This window comes from Silurus aristotelis (genome assembly GCF_946808225.1).
Source record: "Silurus aristotelis genome assembly, chromosome: 21".
In the NCBI taxonomy this organism is placed as follows: domain Eukaryota; kingdom Metazoa; phylum Chordata; class Actinopteri; order Siluriformes; family Siluridae; genus Silurus; species Silurus aristotelis.
The window spans coordinates 12914495-12935988 of NC_139594.1; the positions used below are offsets into that span (position 1 = coordinate 12914495).

Below are 21494 nucleotides of genomic sequence, written 5' to 3' on the forward strand. Positions count from 1 at the left end.
TAGGATGCTGGTGCAGAATAGTGGTGCAGTGAGCAGCATTGCCACCTCACAGCTGCAGATTCCCTGGTGTGATTCGCAGTGTCCAAAAACAAGCAGACAAATTGCTTGGACTAAGATAACCCCTGGGTATAAATGAAAATGTGGATGTGTGCGCGTGGCATTCCATTCGGGGTGAACTTCCCCACTTGGTAATCAATGTTGGCAGGATAGGCTCCGGATCTACTTCAACCCTGACTAGGAGACTTTGCTGTAGATGAGTGAATGTGGGCATGCTTATAAGCATATCTTAACAGTGCACTTTAATTCATTCAATTTTGTGACATCACTTTCAGCATAGTAATATTTCAAGTAAAGTCAACGACTTATGAAAAAAAATATTTTCTTACTAAAGTGCAACGTATATCACATAATAGTAGAAATGATCCGTTCAATTGTATATGTGTATATATATATATATATATATGTATTCCGCATATATCTTTCTGTCTTTTCTAAGGTAATGTTAATGTAAAACACAATTTATGTATATAAACAGCTGTAGCAAACATACTGTGGATACTCTGAACAAAAATATTAATTAATCACCAGCTTAACATTTGATTAGAAATAATGACAAAGTAATGATCAATGCCATAGATGGTTAAAAAATACCCCAAACACAAATCCATCTTGAAGATTTCTTATTAAAGGCAGATCCACATGTGGATAAAATGTCTGTTTACACTCCCTACCGTTCTCATGGCTTATGGTATATATTATGTATGAGTTCATGAAATTATGTACAAGGAAAAAGGCAATGCAAAGTATGATTATCACTGCAGGAAAAGCCAGAACGCACTGTGTGTCCACACCTTCATGTCCACCTCTCACTCAAGCATACATCACAAAAAGCACAAAACCAGATCCTACTTTGTCAGCTTCATAATTGAAAAAGCAAAAAAAAGCCAACACCCTCAGGGGCCTGTGTCCAATCACAGTTAAAGGTCAGATCTGAATTTAGTGCACAGTCATGGCCTGTCCCTCCCAGATGCAGCCTCGTGGACTACAGAGCAGTGACTGAACAACCTCTCGCAATTAACCTCCTCAATTCTTTTCATCTTAAGTTCTGTAACAGAGATAGGACATTTACAGCTTACGCTCAAATATGTTTTATGATTTATCACCGTGGACTTGGTGCTACATCACATCATTATTTAGAAATTGCCATTTCCACAGAAGCACAACCTCTAGTTCCCTGCAATCAGAATGGTTTTATAATGACATGCCAGAAAAGGGAAGCGATTGTCAGAATGATTCATTGCCAATTGAACAGACTTTAGAAAATGCTTTCTTTTTGCAGTTGCCTCAAATAGGCCCTTTATTCTTCCAACCAATTAAAATATTGACACTTTGCATGACCCATCATTGTTAAGCACGGCTTACAGGCAAAGTCCTATCATAAATCAACACACTGTATAGAACCATTGAGGAACACAGTGTTCAAAACATAAATGGTGGATTTCAAATAAGGCACATTTAGACTACTTGTGTAGTTAACGGCTTCTAAGTTGTATGATATGAAATAGCAGCATAGTCTTGAAAATCCAATCAACAGTCAATGGTAAAATCAACAACACCTCAGTTGGTTCTTAAGGTAATATTGGTTGGCCTGGCAATAACATATAAAAATATAAAACATTCATAATATACAATCATGAGTGTATTAAAGTAATTAATTAGAGGAATAGCTCAAACAGCTATTACAACTATGTAATGTTTTGCACGCATTACCTTGTGCTTGCAATTAAGCTACTACCTATTTAATTATTGATTAAGGAAATGCCCATATGGAATCACCAATCACCTTTAGAGTATAACTCAGCATTCCTTTGTGTGCCAGAAAACACACTCGTACACCCACTTGTTATACATGTATACATTTTTGTGTATTAATTTAGCTATATTTCAGCACTAAATCTCAGTGCTTCAGCGTGATTGATTTGACATCTCCACAAACTGCAATAGGATATTTTAATGCATATGAAGCGACACCTTGTGGTGCAACAAGGAAATGCAGTAATTGAGAAATAGTGGAAACATGGAATGTTCGCGCTATCTATCTATCTATCTATCTATCTATCTATCTATCTATCTATCTATCTATCTATCTATCTATCTATCTATCTATCTATCTGTCTGTCTGTCTGTCTGTCTGTCTGTCTGTCTGTCTGTCTGTCTGTCTGTCTGTGTTAGCTTACCAAACACAACCATTCGAATACATTTGTATGGAAAAAACCCAAACAAATTAAAGAGTAAGAAAATGTAATGACTAAGCTGTCATTATCAGAACTATTTGGTCACATAATTAATTTAATCAGATAATGCATGATGTAAAATTTTCCTTACTTCAGCCAAAAAAAAACAAAAAAAAAAACCAGTGATCCTAATCGCACTTAACCATAACTTTGATTGGTCCCTTAAAATACTCTTAAAAGCTTTAACAGTCAATGAACTTTTTAATGGCCAGTTTTATGCAGCAGGCTGTCAAAACAAAAACATGAAAGTAATGCATCAGGAGAAAATGTTGAGCCCTTGAGATCATAAAGGCCAGGAAGAGTGAAAAGACATCTAAGTAGAAATGTGCATCTTCATGACCTATGGGTTGAATCTCTCCATGACGACATTTAGCCAGTGTGAAGGCAGAAGAGAAGAGGACTATTTTCGAACACATCCATCCCTTTTCCTGGACCAAGTTCCTGTGGGAGGGCTTGGGAAAGTTCCTCTTCCTCTGCTCTCTTTATGCTGATAACAGGAACTTCTAGACATCATTACAGTGCTGTTTAAGCTCCAAAACAGACATACGAGAAATACAGGATCAACACAAGTCCAAGAAATACAGGTAGGGTTTATTTTGGGTCACAGCTCTTGCCTAATCACAAAGTAGATTTTACTAGACCTTTGTCTAAGAGAGAGTACACTCAGTCTCATATTTAAAAAAGAACTAACTGCTTCTAGTTAAGAGTTTATTAGTCAAGATAAGAATGGACTATGAGACTACAGTATTTGGTGTGTACTATTCTTTCAATATTCTGATACATGAAATTCATATCTTTATTGTAACATTCTCAATATAATTAAATGGAAGTGCTTTTGTTCACCCCATGCGAATACAATATGTATAGGATGAATATCTATATTTATCAAAATGTGATTCATTTTTAACAAAGAACAAAGAAATAAATGTATAAAAGTAAGCTTAATAATGATAATAATGATAATAATAATCCTCCAAGAGCGGAGGATTCTCTGATGCTACTTCCTATAACTGCTTACAGTTTGAGTCAGTATCTGCACGGAAAACAGTCTTTCGGGACTAAAGGAACAGCATAGACCAATGTGATTCATAGGATGTTTACACAGATGGAAATCATCGCAAATTTAAAGTAACAGGATTGTTTTGGCCCCTGAATAATAATGTGCATTAGAAACCCACTGAGTGCTCCAACGTTAGAAATGAAAGTGAAGGAAGCAAACTTAGGATATGAAAGATGCATATTTCCTGTATAGGTCTTTCATTATTAGCCTAAAAAGTGAAATTATAAATAATGTAATTAGAATTTTGACAATTTTGTAAACCCGTGTCACTAATTTCAATTTCCAAAACATACAAGCTCGAAACTGTATTAAACTTCATATCAAGCAATTCTACACCACACTCCCTCTGTTCAATTGTTCACAAAATCATAAATTAAGAATAATTAAAAAAAACTGGCTAAATACTGTAGCCTTTGCCTATAGTTGTTGTGATTATACTTTATACGTTATACTTTTTATCCCACAATTCTGACTTTTTCCTCAGAATTGCTTAATACAAACTTGCAATTATGAGTTCATATCTCAGACTTTTTTCCTCACAATTCTGACTTCTTGAATTTATATCTTATTTGCCACACTTTCTGGCAAAGCACCACAGAAAACTATAAGATGTGATTCTTAAATAATGCGGGAGGTACCTTTTTATTGTAAACAGAGTAAATGAGTTACTTTATATCTTTATATCTTACTTTATATCTTACAATTCTGTCTTTTTCTCTAGCGATTGCGAGTTTATATCTCACCATTCTACCCTATCTACCCTAGAGAAAAAGTTTTTTTTTTTTTTTTTATACAGTGGTAGAAACCGCTTCCATATTTGCCTGATAGAATCGCAAACCTGCAAATAAAACTTTTCCTGATGTATTTGATGCATTGTATTCCCATATAGAAACAGTCCACTAAACATATAATCCTTTATTGATTTTATTTATTAATTTATAATATTTTGTCTAACTTTATACAAAATATTATTGTGATTCATACAAATCTGAAGATGTTACTATTTTCTAATATGAATGAAAGGGTTAAACAAGAAAGTGTGCATATTTTAATATATATTATTTTTGACTTTTAGATTTTACACTACAGCAGTCTGATCTCCTGATCTCCAGAATAAAAGAAGTGGTAATGAAAAGTCAAAATTTATAATTAAAGGTGTAAATGACTCAGAAGGTACCACAATCTTAATAGATCTTAAAACTATAAGAGAGTGAGAGAATTGGCAAGTGTGCTCACACACAAGTCATTTGTCTTGGTGGCAAAATCTTCAAGATACAACAAATATTAATAAAAGAAGAAGGAAGATTTATTTGCACAGGGTAAAGTCAGGATCACAGATGCAGAATTTGCAGATTTTATGTATATACAGGTTTGTACGTAAGGCGAAAGTGGTGCACAGAAATTAAACGTGTTAAAAGTGATGCACTATTGACAATAACAATTAGAAAATAAATTATTTTAGAAAATCTTCAAACAAAATTAAGAAATTGGTGTAAATCTTTGGAAAACATGGTTCAAACATTCTCACGTTTAATGGTGCACTTAGCACACTGCTGTTCCTATACCCTATCAATTGTTATTACAATGTATTACCTTGTAATGTAGTACTTTTTTTCTAATAGTCTACAAATTACTGACTTTAGTTCTTGGCTCATTTTATGCTGTGTGAACATTTGTTGTGTGCAGGTCCAAAGGATGTCCAAAGCTGAATGGGGTTTTCTAGAAAACCTGTTAGAGGGCAGTCATGAGTACTCTACTGCTGTGGGGCGCGTGTGGCTCACTGTCCTTTTTCTCTTCCGTGTACTCGTCCTGTGTGCTGCTGCTGAGTCCGCGTGGGATGATGAACAGTCGGATTTTGTTTGCAACACCAAACAGCCCGGCTGCGAGTCTGTATGCTACGACAAGGCTTTTCCCGTCTCCCATTTCCGCTACTTTATCCTACAGGTTGTCTTTGTCTCTACGCCCAGCATTTTCTTTTTCGTCTATGTGGCCATGTGGAGACATAAGGAGACAAAAAAAGAGACAGAGGAGCCACACGGGAAAATGATGTATATAAAAGTCAAAGAAACCAAGTTAGATGTGATAGAGGAAGAGAATGAAGTTGAGACACAGGAGGCAAAGAAAAAGAAACCGTCCATTCCTCCAAAGCTCAAGGGAAAGCTTCTGGGTGCATACGCTATCAGCATAGCTGTGAAAGTCCTAATTGAAATTGGTTTCGTTGTTGGCTTGTGGTTCCTTTACGGGTTTGTAATTTCAGCTAAGTATGAATGCGAGCGATTTCCCTGCCCTCACAAGGTGGACTGTTTTGTGTCTCGGCCTACTGAGAAGACAATTTTCACTATTTATATTCAGGTCATTGCTTTGGTCTCTGTGTTGCTCAATGTTTTAGAACTGTTCCAACTTCTTCAACTGTCCATTAAACATTATTTTGAAAAGAAGTTCCAATATCAACAGCCAAGGATCAATCCAGTAGTGAAACACGTTCCACTACAGCTAAAGGAGGCTCAGACTCAATCGTACCAGAAGCATTTTTCAACAGAAAATGGCATCTATGCTCAGTATGTCAAGGACTGGCCTGGGAGCAGACATCCCCAGACAAGGACATGCACCCCAAATACACTATAACATAATTTTAAAGAAGGATTCTGCCAGTAACATTTGGCCAGTTTCCCATTAAAATGGTACTACACTATGGAATACTGGGCAATATTTGCAGTTTTCTATAAAATACTACAAGACATAGTGAATAGCTTTGAATTCTGAGGGTGATGTTAGAATTAGCAGTATAGAGACCCCTCGAAGACAGCACACAACCGTATTTCTAGAGGAGACACGCTGAACAGGAAACCATGAAGCCAAATCGGATTTATTTTCCAAGTATTCTTTATCTGAAGCCTGCTTTTTAAGGGCAAATTATAAATAGTTAAATGTAATACATTTTATCTGTATGCGGAGAACCACAAACAAACCCCAAACAAATAGTAACATACTGTCAACCCTACTGCCAGTAGGCTACTTTTAAAAATATTCTGCACTGTATTTTAATTCAGTGCATGACTTTATCGTAGTAGCATATATTAAATTATTAAGCAGATTGCAACTGTACTGTACTGAATTTACTGTAAAACTAACAGTAAACTCCTGGCAACTCTTCTTCCAGAATTTTACTGTTAATTTATAGGAAAATGTATTACAGTGATAAACTTAAACTGACACTATAAATAGGGGTCACTACAAAAAGCATGTTCAGAATCAGAATCAGGTTTATTAGCCAACACACACAAGGAATTTGGTTCCAACTGTTAGTGACTCTGAAAGTACAGACATGTTCAAACCTAGCCCAGTTGAAAGTTAAGGCTAAAGAGAAACACTCCACTGATAAACATCATGTATGAGCTTAGACAACCAGTGTAATGGATCCTGTTTTGGTTTATAAGAGGGCAGGACAAAACACTGCTGTAAGACAACTGCCATTTCCTCTATTTCCTGTTTGGATGAACAGTTGAATCTAATACACTGTAAACTAAACTCAATTTTAAGTTTTAACATGCAAAGATAAATCTGTTTAATCACAAATAAAATGGAGGAAAAAATCATAATTTATTAAATAAGTACATTTTAACTAAACCTTGTGCTTGCTAATGTGCCAAAGTGTATGTCTTCTGTTCACATCAATTATGTAATACTGTAAAGGCTTGTGTGGGTTTGGTTTTACATTTAGCTGTTGAATGGACACAGATTATAATCTTTTACAATTAATATGCAAAACATAAAGTAGCTACAGTAAAGGCTTAAGGCAATGCAAAATGTCACTTGAGAGCCTAGGTCCAACTTCTGTTTTCCTTTCTTTCTGTACCTGTTGGTAATGTTGGATAATAGCACTGCATGTTGTCTTACCAGTGTTGTTATTTTTAACCATTTCTTTTTTCATAAGGAGAAGCTAGCGAGTATTACAATATACACTAGGATTCCTTCACAGAAAAAAGCACTGCAAATCTGCTTACACTATGACTAGTTCTATTTGTCAGGGGAAAATCTGATGCATATATTTTGCACTTTCAGAAGCACAGTGCTGAAATGTACAAAATTTTAACATTTAGTTGATGAAGAATAAGATTTAGATAACTATACTATAGCATCAACAAGAGCGGTATTCAATTCGCTTTGTACCGTAGTCAAAACAAAATCATCATAATAGCTATTTGCAGCTAGATAGAACAGTTGATGTGCTTATCAATGTTACTTTTACTCAGTTGAAATTAAAAAAAATGTTACACACACTTGGAATTTACAATTGGCAGCTAGATGACTTTAGGTGCTAGCAGATTTATTCAGCTTCTTTTAATCCTTTCCTGTAAAATGCATTTCAAATCAGTTACCAAAGGGCTGTGCAATGTCTCCCCAAGCTCACCAAGTCTCACAGGCAGGCTCAAACATGTCCGGTTATCCAGTCTGTCCACACTGACCAAAATATCATCTATGTACCAACTAAATATGTGAATTAAAAATTTAAAAAAATATATATATTTAAAGTATACTATATTATGATATTGTATTCTCTATTTTTATATTTATTTTTTTAATATGTATATATGCTAATTGCTTTAATAAAAATCTAATTCTAATTCATGTTGTCTTCTATAATGTTGTATATGCTGGTCACAGGTTTTGCCAAATGTCTTTTGTCAAAGAAGGAACCTATAGCAGTACCAGAGTAATCATCCACAATATTGGGATGCAATTCTGCATTATTTCTAGGTTCTGGTTTAAGTAAATGTGTGACTTGTTTTTGTAAACTGTTTTTTACAAAACAATATCAGTTTCCTCATGACTGTATTTCTTTTACTGAAGTGTGTGTTCAGACATCACTAAGATAGATTTGATCTAAAATGTATTATAAGGTTTCTCACAGCCATTCCTGAGTGAGTACACACTATAATCAAGTGAAAAGCGGGACATATATAATTGAAATTGGAAAGCTGTCAATAATATAATTTAGTGAAAGAATCAAAAATAAAAGCATTTCATTAGCGTTCAACTGAGCATGAGGCATAGAACTCATCGCTGACAGAAACCTAAACTCTGGCCATGGATCATAATGCTGTGAAGAAACAACACTACCCACTGCACTACTCAACAATAGGTGATTTTCTGGCACAGATAATGTGTTTTATTAAAGGGAGTAGTCTGCATTACTGCTCCAATCTATTAAAATAAATAAGTTGAATGATGTGATACAGCCAAAAATAATGTAGCTTTTCAGGCAAATGCAGCATCAGTCCAAGTTCAGTGTGTCATCTTTGGACAAAACATAGAATTTCATGATGTGTAGGTCTGTAAACAGTGGGTAAATAGTGACAATTTAAAAGCTCTAACATCTATGACTTCTATGACTATGACTTTTCCTTTCATTTCACAAAACTGTCATCTTTTTTCAAAGCAAAGATATTCTCTAAATCTGTCTCTGTGTATTATTTGAATAATATAGAAAAATATCTAAAATATTTTATAGCAGCAATACATTTATTTGTCTTCGTCAGTTTGTCCTAAGAGCATGAAAGCATTTGTACCTCATTTGTATTGTTAAATCATTTTGGATTTACTGTAAAAAATTATATGCTTAGTCATTCTGTGGTCAATCTCTACCAGAATCCAACACGGTTCTTTGTCAGTTCGTCATTTGCACACTTGTGTATCAGTACGAGTGAGTCACCTCAGCCTCATATTGTTTCCTCTGGCCTGATATTGTTGTTCTGATTGCTGAAGCATTTTTCTCCTGACACAAAATACACACTCTTCACACAGACAAAAAAGGCACAAGCAATTACCAAGCCTACATTTCAAACCGTACTGATGTGTTTTGGGTTTAAGTCTAACTCACGGGGGTTCAGATTGATCAGACATCCTGCTTTCCCTGGGGATTTGTGTAGTGTTATCTGATTTGTCATTGTCAGCATGCTGAAGAACTGCAGGTCCTACCAAAGCTACCTGTAAAGGAAATACTGCACTTGTAACAATGAGACCTCAGGAAAAAAGGGGATTTTTAATGTTGTACTTTCGCATTTAGCTATTTATTTTTTTTTATTTAGGGAAAATTTATTTTACACTTCCTCTGAGCGTAAGTGATGAAAGCACCTTTTTTCCCCAGCTTCAGCCATAAAAAAGAACATAAAAAATATAACAGAGATATTTTGCCTGGTACACATCACCAAATTATGTTCTAAAGACAAATGTTTTAATGTTGAAACTGTAAGACATGTTTTTCAGCTGTCCTTAGTTATTGGGTAAAAATATCAAAATCGAAAAATGAACTTCCTGATACAGATTTTTTATTTATTTATTATTGTTTTTTATCAAACTAAGACAACCTTAGTCAGAAGTGGCTAAAGTACACACATTCTTCAATTAAGTAGAAGTACAGATACTCATGTTTTAAAAAACTCTGGTAAAAGTTGAAGTTTGGGCTCTGACACGTACTTAAGTAAAAAGTAGCCATTCCTACTACCTGTTTTAGCTGGTAACTGGACCTCACATCATAATAATATTAGGGCTGTCAATCAATTAAGAAATGTTATCGCAAGTAATCACACGATTGTCAACCCACAATTAATTATAATTTAATCGCACATTTTTATCTGTTCTAATGTACCTTAAATAAACACTTTCCAATATTTTTATACTCTAATCAACATGGGCATGGACATATATGGATGCTTTATGCAAATGTATGTTTATTATTAGTAAAGCCATACTCAACATAGAGCATGAAGACAAAATAATCTCGTAAATGTTTTAAAGTAAATATAATGTTTTAAATTACGTAAATCATCAAGAAACCAAAAGGAACCTTTGCTATGTTTCCACACGGACGGTTAGTAAGTTGATACCAGAGAAAATGTACCTCTTCTAACTTATATTCAGATTACATAATTGGGAATATTTGTATTCGAATAAACTCAGTTTATTTAAATGTAGACATTTAGAGCTTTCTATTCATATATGTATTATGTCTGTGAGGCAAGTATTCACTGCAATTCAAGTTGTTTTATTTATGTGTCTGTGAGGAAAGATGCTCATTGTTATTATGAGCATCATGGGAAAAAATGCCAGCGTTTGTTGACCCCAGAGGGTTAATTGTGTGCATCATTGCCGAATTTTGCTGCTAATTTGAGACTTGGTGCATCAGTAAAACAAATGTTTATTTTTTGGTGGATATATATATATATATATATATATATATATATATATATATATATATATATATATATATATATATATATATATATATATATATATTAATATAAAATTATTGCAAATTTTGTTATCTAATAAATGTATTTAGGCTGAAGAATTACCATATAGAACACAAGCAGAGTGTTCTCAACAGAATGTCTCTGTTTTTTTTAGTCATGTTTATATCGCTGACTCCCTCTGTCTCATCCACATTACTCTCATACTTCTTGTTGCCTTCTGACTGCTCATTGTTATCTTTATAAACTAGCTGTGGTGTGTGAGAGCCATTTCACCAAATAGATTAAAACTAAAGTAATGAGTCTGGTTTGAAAATTTAAGTAGAAAGTACAAATAATTGTGTAAAAATATAATGAGTGAATGTAAAAAGTAAATAGTGACGTAAAGTACTGAAACCATAAGCATTTACTTAAGTACAATAATGAAGGATTTGTACTTCGTTACTTCCCACCTCTGACCATAGCACCTAAACAACAGACCAAATATATGGACTCCTAATGAATTTGCTTGAGATTAAGAAAAACATTTATAGTCCTTCATTTAGACAGCGAGGAGGAAATGAGTTTGTGTTGGTTTCCTGATTTCCTTCATTGCTCTCTCCAGGGACTGGTACAGAGGATTGTTCGCTCCGACAATGGAGCAGCAGTGGGCATTGTTGCATTGTTCATAATGAAGCCCCACCAGCATTATACAGATGTCACAGCCACCTCATCAAAAGCCTCTAACAGAGGAAGCAGTGGGATAGAGGATAAATAACACATTGCATATGAGATTCATTAAAATGCAAATTACAATTTTCTTCTCCCAGCAGTCTTTTGAATTTCAGTAATAATATATCCCAAGGTAAAAAATTATTATATTTTTTTATAATAATGATATAACTCAATATAGGGTTTTATGATACCTATGCAACTGAAATAGATCAGCCACTTTAATAGGAACACCTGGATACTTGCTCATTCAGGAAGTTATCCAATTAGGTTTTAGCAGTACAATGAAAAAAAAGATTCATATACAGGCCAGGAGAGTCCGTTATTCTTCAAATCAGACATTAGAATAGAACAAAATTATGAGCTCACTTACTGACAGTTGCACAGGATCACCAAAAGTGGACAGTCGAAAAGCAGAAGACATTTCTTTCAGTTTATATTCAAAAAATTTATTTTGTCTACACAAAACAATTATGATATGACTAAAAAATCTTACATTGTAAATCAATATAAGCACAACTCTTCTAAACAGAATTCCAAATCCAAAACTTTTTAGGCTTATATGGACACTGATGCATTCCTAGAGATTTATCCGAAGGGAAACGAAAGTGATTGGTCCAAGCAAACAGGTCAGAGCAGGACAGTGCAGAAACTTGTGGGAACTGAACAGGGAACCCATGGGAAAGGGAAGGATTTCGAGCGTGGCTCAATTGTTTTTGTTGTGGCTGATGGAAATCTCTGTATTAAATAATCGTGCCGGCATTGTGCACTGGGCCTGCACACATCCTGGTTAGAGAGGCCAGAGGTGGCTGGTGGTGTCGCTCCCTCTTCCCATTTCTCAAGAACAATGGAGCTGTTTGCCTTCTGGTATGATCGCACTTAATTTCCTAAGTCTCTCTCCCATTACCTGCACTGTTTTACTTCTCACACACTCACAAAATGACGAATGAAATTATCTACTGCTATTATCTTCAATACTGCAAAAATTCAAAGTCACCCTGTTGACCATGTGTTCCAATAACAGTTAAATATTAAACAAATGGATTCTTACAGAAAGCTTCAGCATATCAAACCAAGTTTTTATTTTTTCAGTTAAATAACAGCATAGATTTTCAGTTATGTTCAGTATTAGGGTTATGCCACGTAATATATCCCACATATTCCGTGTTTTCCATACAGCCCTTTTAACCAGTTATGGCAAAGTATCCGAACAAGCAGTTAATATAAAGAAATCAAAAGTGACCATCGTCACTTTTGATTTTTTTATATTAATGTGCTTGTTCACCTGTGCTTTATTGTTTTTCGTTTAGGGACAGCCGATACAAACTTCAAAACTGTCTAAAAATATTTCATGGTATATTTTGCGATATGATGTAAAAAAGACTAAGTGAAAAAAAAAATTCACACTTTTTTACAAAGGCATCCAGAATAATTACAATGTAATCCTGACAATCATTAAATCCTAAACTTAAGCAATTAAGTAGACTAAAAAAATGTTAATACGATATAATTTTATTTACAATTTAAAAATCCATGTAAAATGCAAACACCCACATGTACAGGCGATAGTGATTAGTTTTTTAATTCCCTAAAAAAATGTAATGGAATAATACTTTTTTCTTTAAAAAAATTAATAAATTATTATATATGTATATATATTGTATATTAAGTCTTAATCGATGTTGCAAAACATCAGATTTACCCAAGAATGATTCAAATCATTATAATTTGTATTGTACCACATTACAATAAAAAATATGACTTTCTACCACTATTTATCATATAAAGTGCATGTATTACATTCCATTTGAGAAATTATAACAGCACATCAAAGTACTATAGAAAAAATAAAGTAAATGAAAAAATGATTGTGTTGTATATATATTGTGTTGGCTCTAACTGGCTGCGATAAAGGGTGTGGAAATAATTTCATGCTTTCAATTTCACAATCAGGATGTTATGAGATTCAACTCAATTTCTGTCCTCTTCCCCAGTTAGCTTTCTTATAATAGTCTGATAGCAAAAACAGATCATTGTCTTTGATGTCTTTTGAGTTTTTTGTTTTTTTTTCTTACGTCCTGTTTGCTTTGTTTTACATTAGCTATACTATAAGGTACTTGTGTAATGTAATACTGCTTGATTAAAGATAGAACACAAATAATTAGTAGGGATTAGACAGATGACCATTAAACATTATTCTCTTATTTTATGTATGGACTTGTACTGAATTTCAGTGCTGTTTGAAGGTTTGCTAAGGAGTTTCCTGAAAAGGGATCATGTTCAAAAAATAATTGGTTGCCTTTTTTTATTATTTTGTCTAGTTTCACAGATAAATACATAAACACTCAATTAGAATAATTGAGGCATCATTCCTAATATTTATAAACATGCACTGGCTTCATAATAAAAGTAAAACACACAATGGTGAATGGTAAGGCTAGTGAGACGTCCTTTTTTTCTTTCTTATAAAATACACACAGTGGGAGATGTGGAATTTCAATAAAGTAATAAATTCATGTTGTTTAACAATACTGTTGAATAATATCCACATCCATCATGTAGTTTCCTCCGTGTGTCCAGTACCTTAACATTGGCCAGTGTTATACTGCTTAGAAACACTATCAGTACACAGCTGAGTGACTTTTCATTTATTAACTACTTTATATTCAGTGTATGTTTTTAGTGAAAAACCTGAAAAAAACTCCACAAACATACACAAAATAATAAACCACACATCTTTACAAACATAGTGCAAATATGCTCTGTAATTAATTATCAGATATACAATTTGTCTACAAAGATGCTTCAGTTTTGCTATAATGACAAGAATAAATATTCACCCAAAACAATTTGCATATTAATCTCTCTACTTGGCATGTCACATCCAAGATTTAACCTGTAATGAAAACCTGTGGTCATTTTATTTTTATTTTTTCAAACAAGCTGCCCTCTTTTTTTTTTTTTTTTAAAGACAACCTCACCATACTTTTGTAATGTATTATTATTATTATTATTTATTATTAATTTTTTCCCTACATTTCCCACAGTGCCAGTGCTGGTAATTGTGCCAGCAGGAGTTCAATTCTAACTAATCACAAGCAGAATACAAATGCAGATCATATTTATTTCATCCCATGTTGTGTTTCAGGGTGGAATTGTGTGGCCAATCACTAAACTCTCATATAAAGTGACAGATGGCTAAAACTAGTTGCATCGTGTCCTCCCATGAAAGAAGTGACAAATGAAGTCAATTGGCATTTTATTTCCTTTTGTAATAAGGGCACTTCTCACAAAACATTTCAAGCAATTCTAATATGGTAATCTTGTTCAGGTTTTTAATCAGTCACACACAAAACGAGGTCTTTTTTTTTTTTTTTTACCTTGGTCTTATGATAACCTGTGAAAAGCGTGAGATGTATAGAAGCTTTTAAATGCTTTTCCACCATAGGACATAAAGCCATGAATGAAGAAATATCTTCAACACATTTCTTGTATGTTTGTCCAGTGGATGATGATGATCATCATCATCATCATGCCATGCACAGGTTCTTAACCCTGGACAATTCGTGTGCAAAGAATCCCAAATGTTCAGGACCCGAGATGGAAACCTGTAATGTAAGTGACTGTAGAGTGATGTAGAAGCATGAACTCTGATTGTACACAGTGTCCTTAAATACAGCATTGCATGTAGCTAGCACTAGTCTTCTTATCTGAAAGTTGTCCTGACTCTAGCTAGCTCTTCTCAGGCCGGTTCTTTTCCAGTACTGCCCTTGGGGCGAACTCCAGTCTGTCCTTCAGACTCAGGACTTGGGTGCTGTCTTGGCCCACCAGCTCCTCGAGTTTCCGGTCCTCGCGAATTTCCGTGACGGCCTTCTCTTCCCCCGGGGGTTTGGGGGGTCCCCGGATGAACCACTCCAGTTGATACCCTACTGCGCCCACCACGAAGGCAATAGGGAAGGTCACATAGGGTGCGTAGGTGCGCATCGCGGTCCACAAAACCGGCCACATGGTGGCACAGAAAACCCGAATTCAGCACGGCCTAATAGATAGAACAAATAAACATGTTTTCTGTCATCATTATAATCTTATAGCAACAAATACAAGTTAAGCATGAGCTCAAGTGGCTATAATTCTATTCTCCTTAGCAGCATGCATACAAATCAGCAAAGCTTCATATTAGATTACACTTTTTGCATTTTCTTGTTCGCTCATCTTTAGCACTATCGCCTTTATACAGCTACAAAACATTATACGGTTCAAAGGTTCAGTGTGCTTTCCTCCGTTCCTAACCGAGTAAAAGCCTGTGCAAATACTCCTAAAATAAACCAATTCATTGCGTTTAAGGCACGCGCACATGCAATACTGATACTAATGACTACTAACAAACACTGCAAATGATTTTACTTACTGAAGACGCAATTCAAAGCAAATGTTCCATGCTTACAGGGAACTTACATAAAAAACCGACTTCCTGCTTTCAGGTCCCACCTCTATTGGTGACGTAACTGTAACGCGACGCCTTACGATTAGTTTAAACACTGTCAGTTTGGTCGCGTTGCTATGACGACGACATACGGCCCATGAGCGACACCTAGCGGTCACCTTGTGAATCAAACCTTCAGATTTCAACGGGTATAGGAATATAAGGAATACATAAGCACTGGTATACTAGGTTGCAGACTTAGAATTCCATTAGACTAAAACTGTTGGGAGGAATAATAGGACTTAAAAAACAATAAAAAAAAATACATAAAACAAAGAGAAATAAGCACTCGATTAGGTGTTTTAGTAAGAGGTAGGTCCCCTTCTGGGGTAGTCTGGAGTAGGACTCAGCTGTTTGGATATCTAGGGGAAAATAATTCCACCGCCTTGGTCCCAGAACAGAAGAGTCTTGATGTACACATACCTCTTACCTTGAGAAATGGAGTGTTTGGAATCTGATGCGTGCAGCTACCAGAATCCAGTGGAGTGTGTGTAGCAGTAAGGTGCTGTGTGAGGCAGGTTTAAAATAAGTGCAACACAGTTACATTTTGAATCATTCACAGAGGACAAATTTGGTTTAGAGGTAGACTGCCAGCAGAGTTGCAGTCTTGAAATGACAAGAAACCGAGCAAGCACCTGAGCAGCCTTTGTGGATAAAATTGGCCAAATCCTTATAATAATTATAATCATTTGGTTAACTTTCTAGCTGTGCTTTTGTGACACCCGAGGTTCAGAATCGGTTCTCTAAATGTTCTTGAACTTTTCCACCTACAAGAGATGACATTACAATCACAACTAAAACTCTGAAGCTTCTATCAATAATATACTTAAAAGCTTTAATCCTTATAACCTCTGGCGCAATGCAAAAAAAAAGATATTGACTGCTCCATTACAAAGGTATGACTATCAAATTGATTCAGATCTTGGACTTAAACAGTTATTAAATGTACAACCACTCAGGATCCAAGCCTTCAATTTATTACAATAAATCAATTTTACACTGTACCAGACCAAGTTTGTGGTTGAATTAGTAGGACTTTTTTTTCCATCAGTATCAGAAACAAAAAAGTTTCCGTTGAATGCAGTTACAATATAAAATAATATATTTAATAAAACAAAGCCCCACAAAATACATAATTGGCAGCAGATATAATAATGCAACTTCACTCCCTGAGTGAGATAGTTCTCCTCAAACTGCTTTTTTCAGGCATTACATGCAGTTATGGCACAGGTATCTGTTCATTTATCTTGCACTTCAAAACTGAAACAAACTACAAGCTAAGCACACTGTAAGAGTTCATGTGTACAGGGCATTTAGGGTGAGGGAAGTAAACTGCAGTGAAAGGCACAGTTATGAGGAAACATCCAGAATGCCTGGTGGTCTTTGGCATGGAAAAAAAAAAGAAAAAAAAAAAGCCGTCATCACTGAAAAAGAACTGTCATCTTATGGAATGAAAATCACATGAGCCGTATGATGGTGCAGGAGAGAAAGTCCTCATAGCTCATGCGCACGTTGCCGGTCATGCCGGTGTCCTTCTCACGGAAAGCCTGGGTCATGGTTTGCAGTTGAGTGCACACCTGGATGAAGGAGTCAAGCTGGAGGGCGTTACTCATGCCACGGACACAGTGACGGTTCACCAGGTTCTGAATAAACTGCGGGCTCAGGTTATAGCCCAGCTGAGAGAGTGCTAAAGAAAGAAATGAGATTCATAGCATGACCATCATATAAAAAGTGCTGAATATTAAATGAAGCAGAAAATGCTAAGGTTCAAAAATGTTCTGCAAATGTCAAATTATCATAATTGTATAGAAGACACATTTTGAAGGGGGGGTGGGTGGGTCACATTTACTATCATTATGTATACATTATGGGGCCTTAATGTATGTTGTTCGTTCAGGTTTATAGCAGTTCCAGCCATTAGAAGATTGAGATTCTGAAACCCTACAATGTGTAAATGAACTCTCTGGTTCAGCAGACTGTGGTGGTCTGTAAGAATTTGAAATGATCAAATATGTTCCAGGGTAGTATTGCAGGCTATCTTTAATAAATAATGCCATCAGTATGACAAAAGACAAACCCCCCCCCCCCCCCCCCCCCAAAAAAAAAAAAAAAAAACTTCGGTTCAAAGGAATGCAGGTCAGTGTTTGACCTTAATTCATCACCAGTTTACAAACCACTTTATAAAACTGTATAAGAAATTATTTAAAAAAAGTAAAAACAACAACAACAAAAAAAACCCCACTAGCCTACATAGTGCTTAAACACAAAAACTAGACATAACTATGCGGCATAAAGGATGGTGGCTTAAAGCTGTGCATACCATAAGGGTGATAAAGTGAAAGGACAGGATACAGAAAGTCTGTAATATCGATGGTAAAATATATGATATTGTTTTGGGCATCTCTTTACTGTAATTTCATCAAAATTCAGACAGCTTTAATTATTTTATTATTTTTTTTAAAGCGATTAAATGCACTCTCTTCTGACAGGAAGTTACCCCCTTTTTTCATACCACCCTCTAATAAGCAAAACAGATCGTTAAAAGGAAAAACTTGTCAAAAATGAAAAATCACAACATGAACAGAAAAAGACATACTGAGGTAAGTGGCATCCATTATGTTCTGTTTTCTACTACAGTCTGAAAGTAAGCTGCACCTTCCATTTGAAAAGTGACTATTACTGCAGTAATGTAGGCTAACATGATGTTAGGTAATGGCAGCAGGCAGATAATGCTGTTCGACATTTATGCAATTATAATGTGTAGCTATATACTTCCCTGACAAGTCAGAAAACATTAACATAGTTCATACAGCATGTTGAAAAAAAGAGCAAACTTCAGCTATCTCTGAATTTTATTTGACGTTTAGAATGCTGATTTGTTTGATAAGATATACATTTTTGTCTGTTTTCCTATTTGGATATTACCAAAAAAGGTCTAAGGCCTGCAGTAAAACATTTTAATATGTTTTAATAAGAAAAACATACCGATCAGGCATAACTGTTTGACCATCTGCCTAATACGGTGTTGTTTCCCCTTTTTTTGCCAAATTAGTTCTGACCTGTCGAGCTTTAACAGCATTAACTTCTTCAGCAATTTGAGCTACAGGAGCTCGTCTGTTGGATCGGACCACACAGGCCAGCCTTCGCTCCCCCCATGCATCGATGAGCGTTGGCTGCCCATGACCCTGTTGCTGGTTAACCACTGTTCCTTCCTTGAACCACTTTTGATAGCTACTAACCACTGCCCACAAGAGCTGCAGTTTTGGAGATGCTCTGAGCCAGTCGTCTAGCCATCATAAATTGGCCCTTGTCAAACTCTCAAATCCTTACGCTTGTCCATTTTTCCTGTTTCTAACACACCAACTTTGAGGACAAAATGTTTACTTGCTGCCTAATATATACCACCCACTAACAGGTGCCATTATGAAGAGATAATCAGTTATTCACTCACTGGTCATAATGTTGTGCCTGATCTGTGTATTTTAAGTCTGGAGAATCTGTACAGTGTGATATTTCCTCCCACAAAACATGTATATAAAAAGGATGGCAGAATCAGCGTTTTTGTTTGTCCTCTGTCTGACTAACCTTGATGCAGCTCAGTGCTGTTGATGGAACCCGAGCGGTCACGGTCAAACTGCTGGAATATTGCCCGCCACTGCTGTAAAAACACCCAGAGAGCTGAGAAGCCAAATATGTCAATGCGGCCGGTTTTGGTCTTGTCGAACATATCTGAAAAACACACAGCCTCTTAAAGCATTTTTTTTCCCCCAATACCTGGATAATAGAACAACCTTTCAGAAATACTGCGCTGCTAGAAAGATTGAAACCGTGATAAAAGTACTCACTGATCATCATCAGGCAGGTTTCATCACTGAATGCAGAGTTGTTGGAGTTGAGCAGGGCCTGCTTGAGCTCCTTCAGGTTGATGTAACCGCTGCGATCGCTGTCAACCGTCTGAAACCACTGATATGCCTCAGGGTTAACCCCTGGTGGGATGTTACCCGGAACATAAAAACAATTGGAAACAGTCTTACACAGTACCGAAAATCGATATGGTCTCAAGTGGCACAGGATGATGTGGAATAAGCTAATTGTGTCCGTGCTAAAAGCAGATACTGTCAGGAAATTAATCGACATAGTGTAATATTTCAGTTTGCATTGAAACGAGATTTGCTGCAGTCCCTTGAGAAAATCTACACTGTTTTAGACATAGGCCCTGTGGGGAACATTATCACATATTTCAAATTATAAATAAAATTACTATGATGCACACATGCGCGTGCGCGCACACACACACACAAGCACATACAGCTTTCGAATTCCACTACAGGAACAAGATCTAGATCTCTGGATGTACCAGATCTTTCTAAGCTTCAGAATTTGTGTTCTTGGACTGCAGTCAGTTATCGAGTAAGGGATATAAAACATTAGCAGTAGGCAAAATAAACATTTTCTGCATCTGTTTGCTATATTCACAGACTTGACCAAAACATGGCCAAAACTTAAACAACTGAGAATTTGCTGCAGTGTGTGTATGAATTTGCACTAATAATGTTTCACCATCAGACAAATCAGACCAGACACACTCCAAATCACCAGTGAACTCTTCCTAATGCCATGAGTGTGGTTATGCAGTAAAAACACATCACAACCAGATTATGGGTGGTCTGAACCAGAACTAATAAATACAGATCAGTCCAATATTTAAAACAAAAAAGAACAAAACTTGTAGAAAGTGTATAAAATTAGGAGAGACAAATAGGGAAAAAAATATGGCATGTCAAAATTCAGTCCTTTAAAACCTTTTCCCAGCATTTTCTCACCTCCAGGAATCTGCTGGCCATATGGTCCTCCCTGAGGCTGCCCATATCCTCTGTAAGGAGCTCCTGGGGCTTGACCACCACCATAAGGCGCTCCAGGGGCCCCAGGACTTCCACCATAACCACCATATGGTCCTCCATAATGTCCTCCTTGGGCACCACCATACTGCGGGCCCCCGGGTGGACCCTGACCCCCATAAGGCCCTCCTACGGGACCTCCTGGTGGTGCACCACCTCCGTAAGGGTTACCCGGTGAAGGATGCTGACGGGGAATGTTACCTCCTGCTCCTGGATAGCCCTGTGAACACAAAGAGAAAACCTATCTATACAGACCTATTTCACCATCTTAAGTAGACATTGATTTCGACGGTCAGGAGATGCTTTAATTCATGAAGCATTTCCAGTAACAAATCGTTTATTCGTTATTTATCAACCATTTAAAATAATGTAGCATGTTGATATATGCCAGATATAAACACATCTCTGGGTACTCATGTATACACTGGATAGAGTTTTTGTTCAATCCTGTATCTTGCCTGCTGCAGAAGGTTAGCAAAACCCCATCCAGCTCTCGCAGTTTAACAGTAGTTCCGGGATTGTTTTAAAGAGATTCAGAGTAATAAAACATTAATGAAATTCAGACAAACGACAAACAACAAATAATGACCACATAAACATTATAAAACCCCGGAAGCTTCATTACCTGGCCGTAAAAACTCATCTTGTTGTGTGAAGGAACTTCTGGGTGAGTACGAACATTTGATTTTGTAGTCCCGCCCCCGTTGCTGATTGGTCGGATTTAAGGTACGTCACAGAATGTATCCTATATTCCTCCTCTCATTGGTCAAAGTCAGAGAAAAGGTTTCATCCCGGAAC

General features: G+C 36.0%; 3 protein-coding genes across 7 annotated transcripts; 1 reads left to right on the plus strand and 2 right to left on the minus strand.

Annotated features, from left to right (window-relative positions):
• Window positions 1–2727: 2727 nt before the first annotated feature.
• gja4 (gap junction protein alpha 4) lies at window positions 2728–6909 on the plus strand. 3 transcript variants are annotated; one of them, XM_083523423.1, is made up of 3 exons: window positions 2728–2878; window positions 4430–4479; window positions 5041–6909. In XM_083523423.1, exon 3 carries the CDS (start codon window positions 5050–5052, stop codon window positions 5977–5979), a length of 930 nt encoding a protein of 309 aa, XP_083379549.1. In that variant the 5' UTR covers window positions 2728–2878; window positions 4430–4479; window positions 5041–5049; the 3' UTR covers window positions 5980–6909. The 3 variants fall into 3 exon arrangements, with proteins under 3 accessions (XP_083379549.1, XP_083379550.1, XP_083379551.1); XM_083523424.1 differs by lacking the exon at window positions 4430–4479 and having other exon boundaries at window positions 2774–2878; XM_083523425.1 differs by lacking the exons at window positions 2728–2878; window positions 4430–4479 and adding an exon at window positions 4488–4673.
• Window positions 6910–14062: 7153 nt separating this feature from the next.
• Window positions 14063–16250, minus strand: smim12 (small integral membrane protein 12). Of its 2 annotated transcripts, none has more exons than XM_083524162.1 (2): window positions 16229–16250; window positions 14063–15354 (listed from the first exon to the last, which is right to left on the minus strand). In XM_083524162.1, exon 2 carries the CDS (start codon window positions 15321–15323, stop codon window positions 15048–15050), a length of 276 nt encoding a protein of 91 aa, XP_083380288.1. In that variant the 5' UTR covers window positions 15324–15354; window positions 16229–16250; the 3' UTR covers window positions 14063–15047. The 2 variants fall into 2 exon arrangements, with proteins under 2 accessions (XP_083380288.1, XP_083380287.1); XM_083524161.1 differs by lacking the exon at window positions 16229–16250 and adding an exon at window positions 15724–15833.
• Window positions 16251–16759: 509 nt separating this feature from the next.
• On the minus strand, window positions 16760–21493 carry pef1 (penta-EF-hand domain containing 1). 2 transcript variants are annotated; one of them, XM_083524159.1, is made up of 5 exons: window positions 21322–21493; window positions 20622–20916; window positions 19644–19784; window positions 19384–19527; window positions 16760–17485 (listed from the first exon to the last, which is right to left on the minus strand). In XM_083524159.1, the coding sequence occupies exons 1-5, from the start codon at window positions 21337–21339 to the stop codon at window positions 17256–17258; spliced, it is 828 nt and encodes a 275-aa protein (XP_083380285.1). In that variant the 5' UTR covers window positions 21340–21493; the 3' UTR covers window positions 16760–17255. The 2 variants fall into 2 exon arrangements, with proteins under 2 accessions (XP_083380285.1, XP_083380286.1); XM_083524160.1 differs by having other exon boundaries at window positions 19644–20299; window positions 20415–20916; window positions 21322–21369.
• Between the last annotated feature and the right edge of the window lies 1 nt (window position 21494).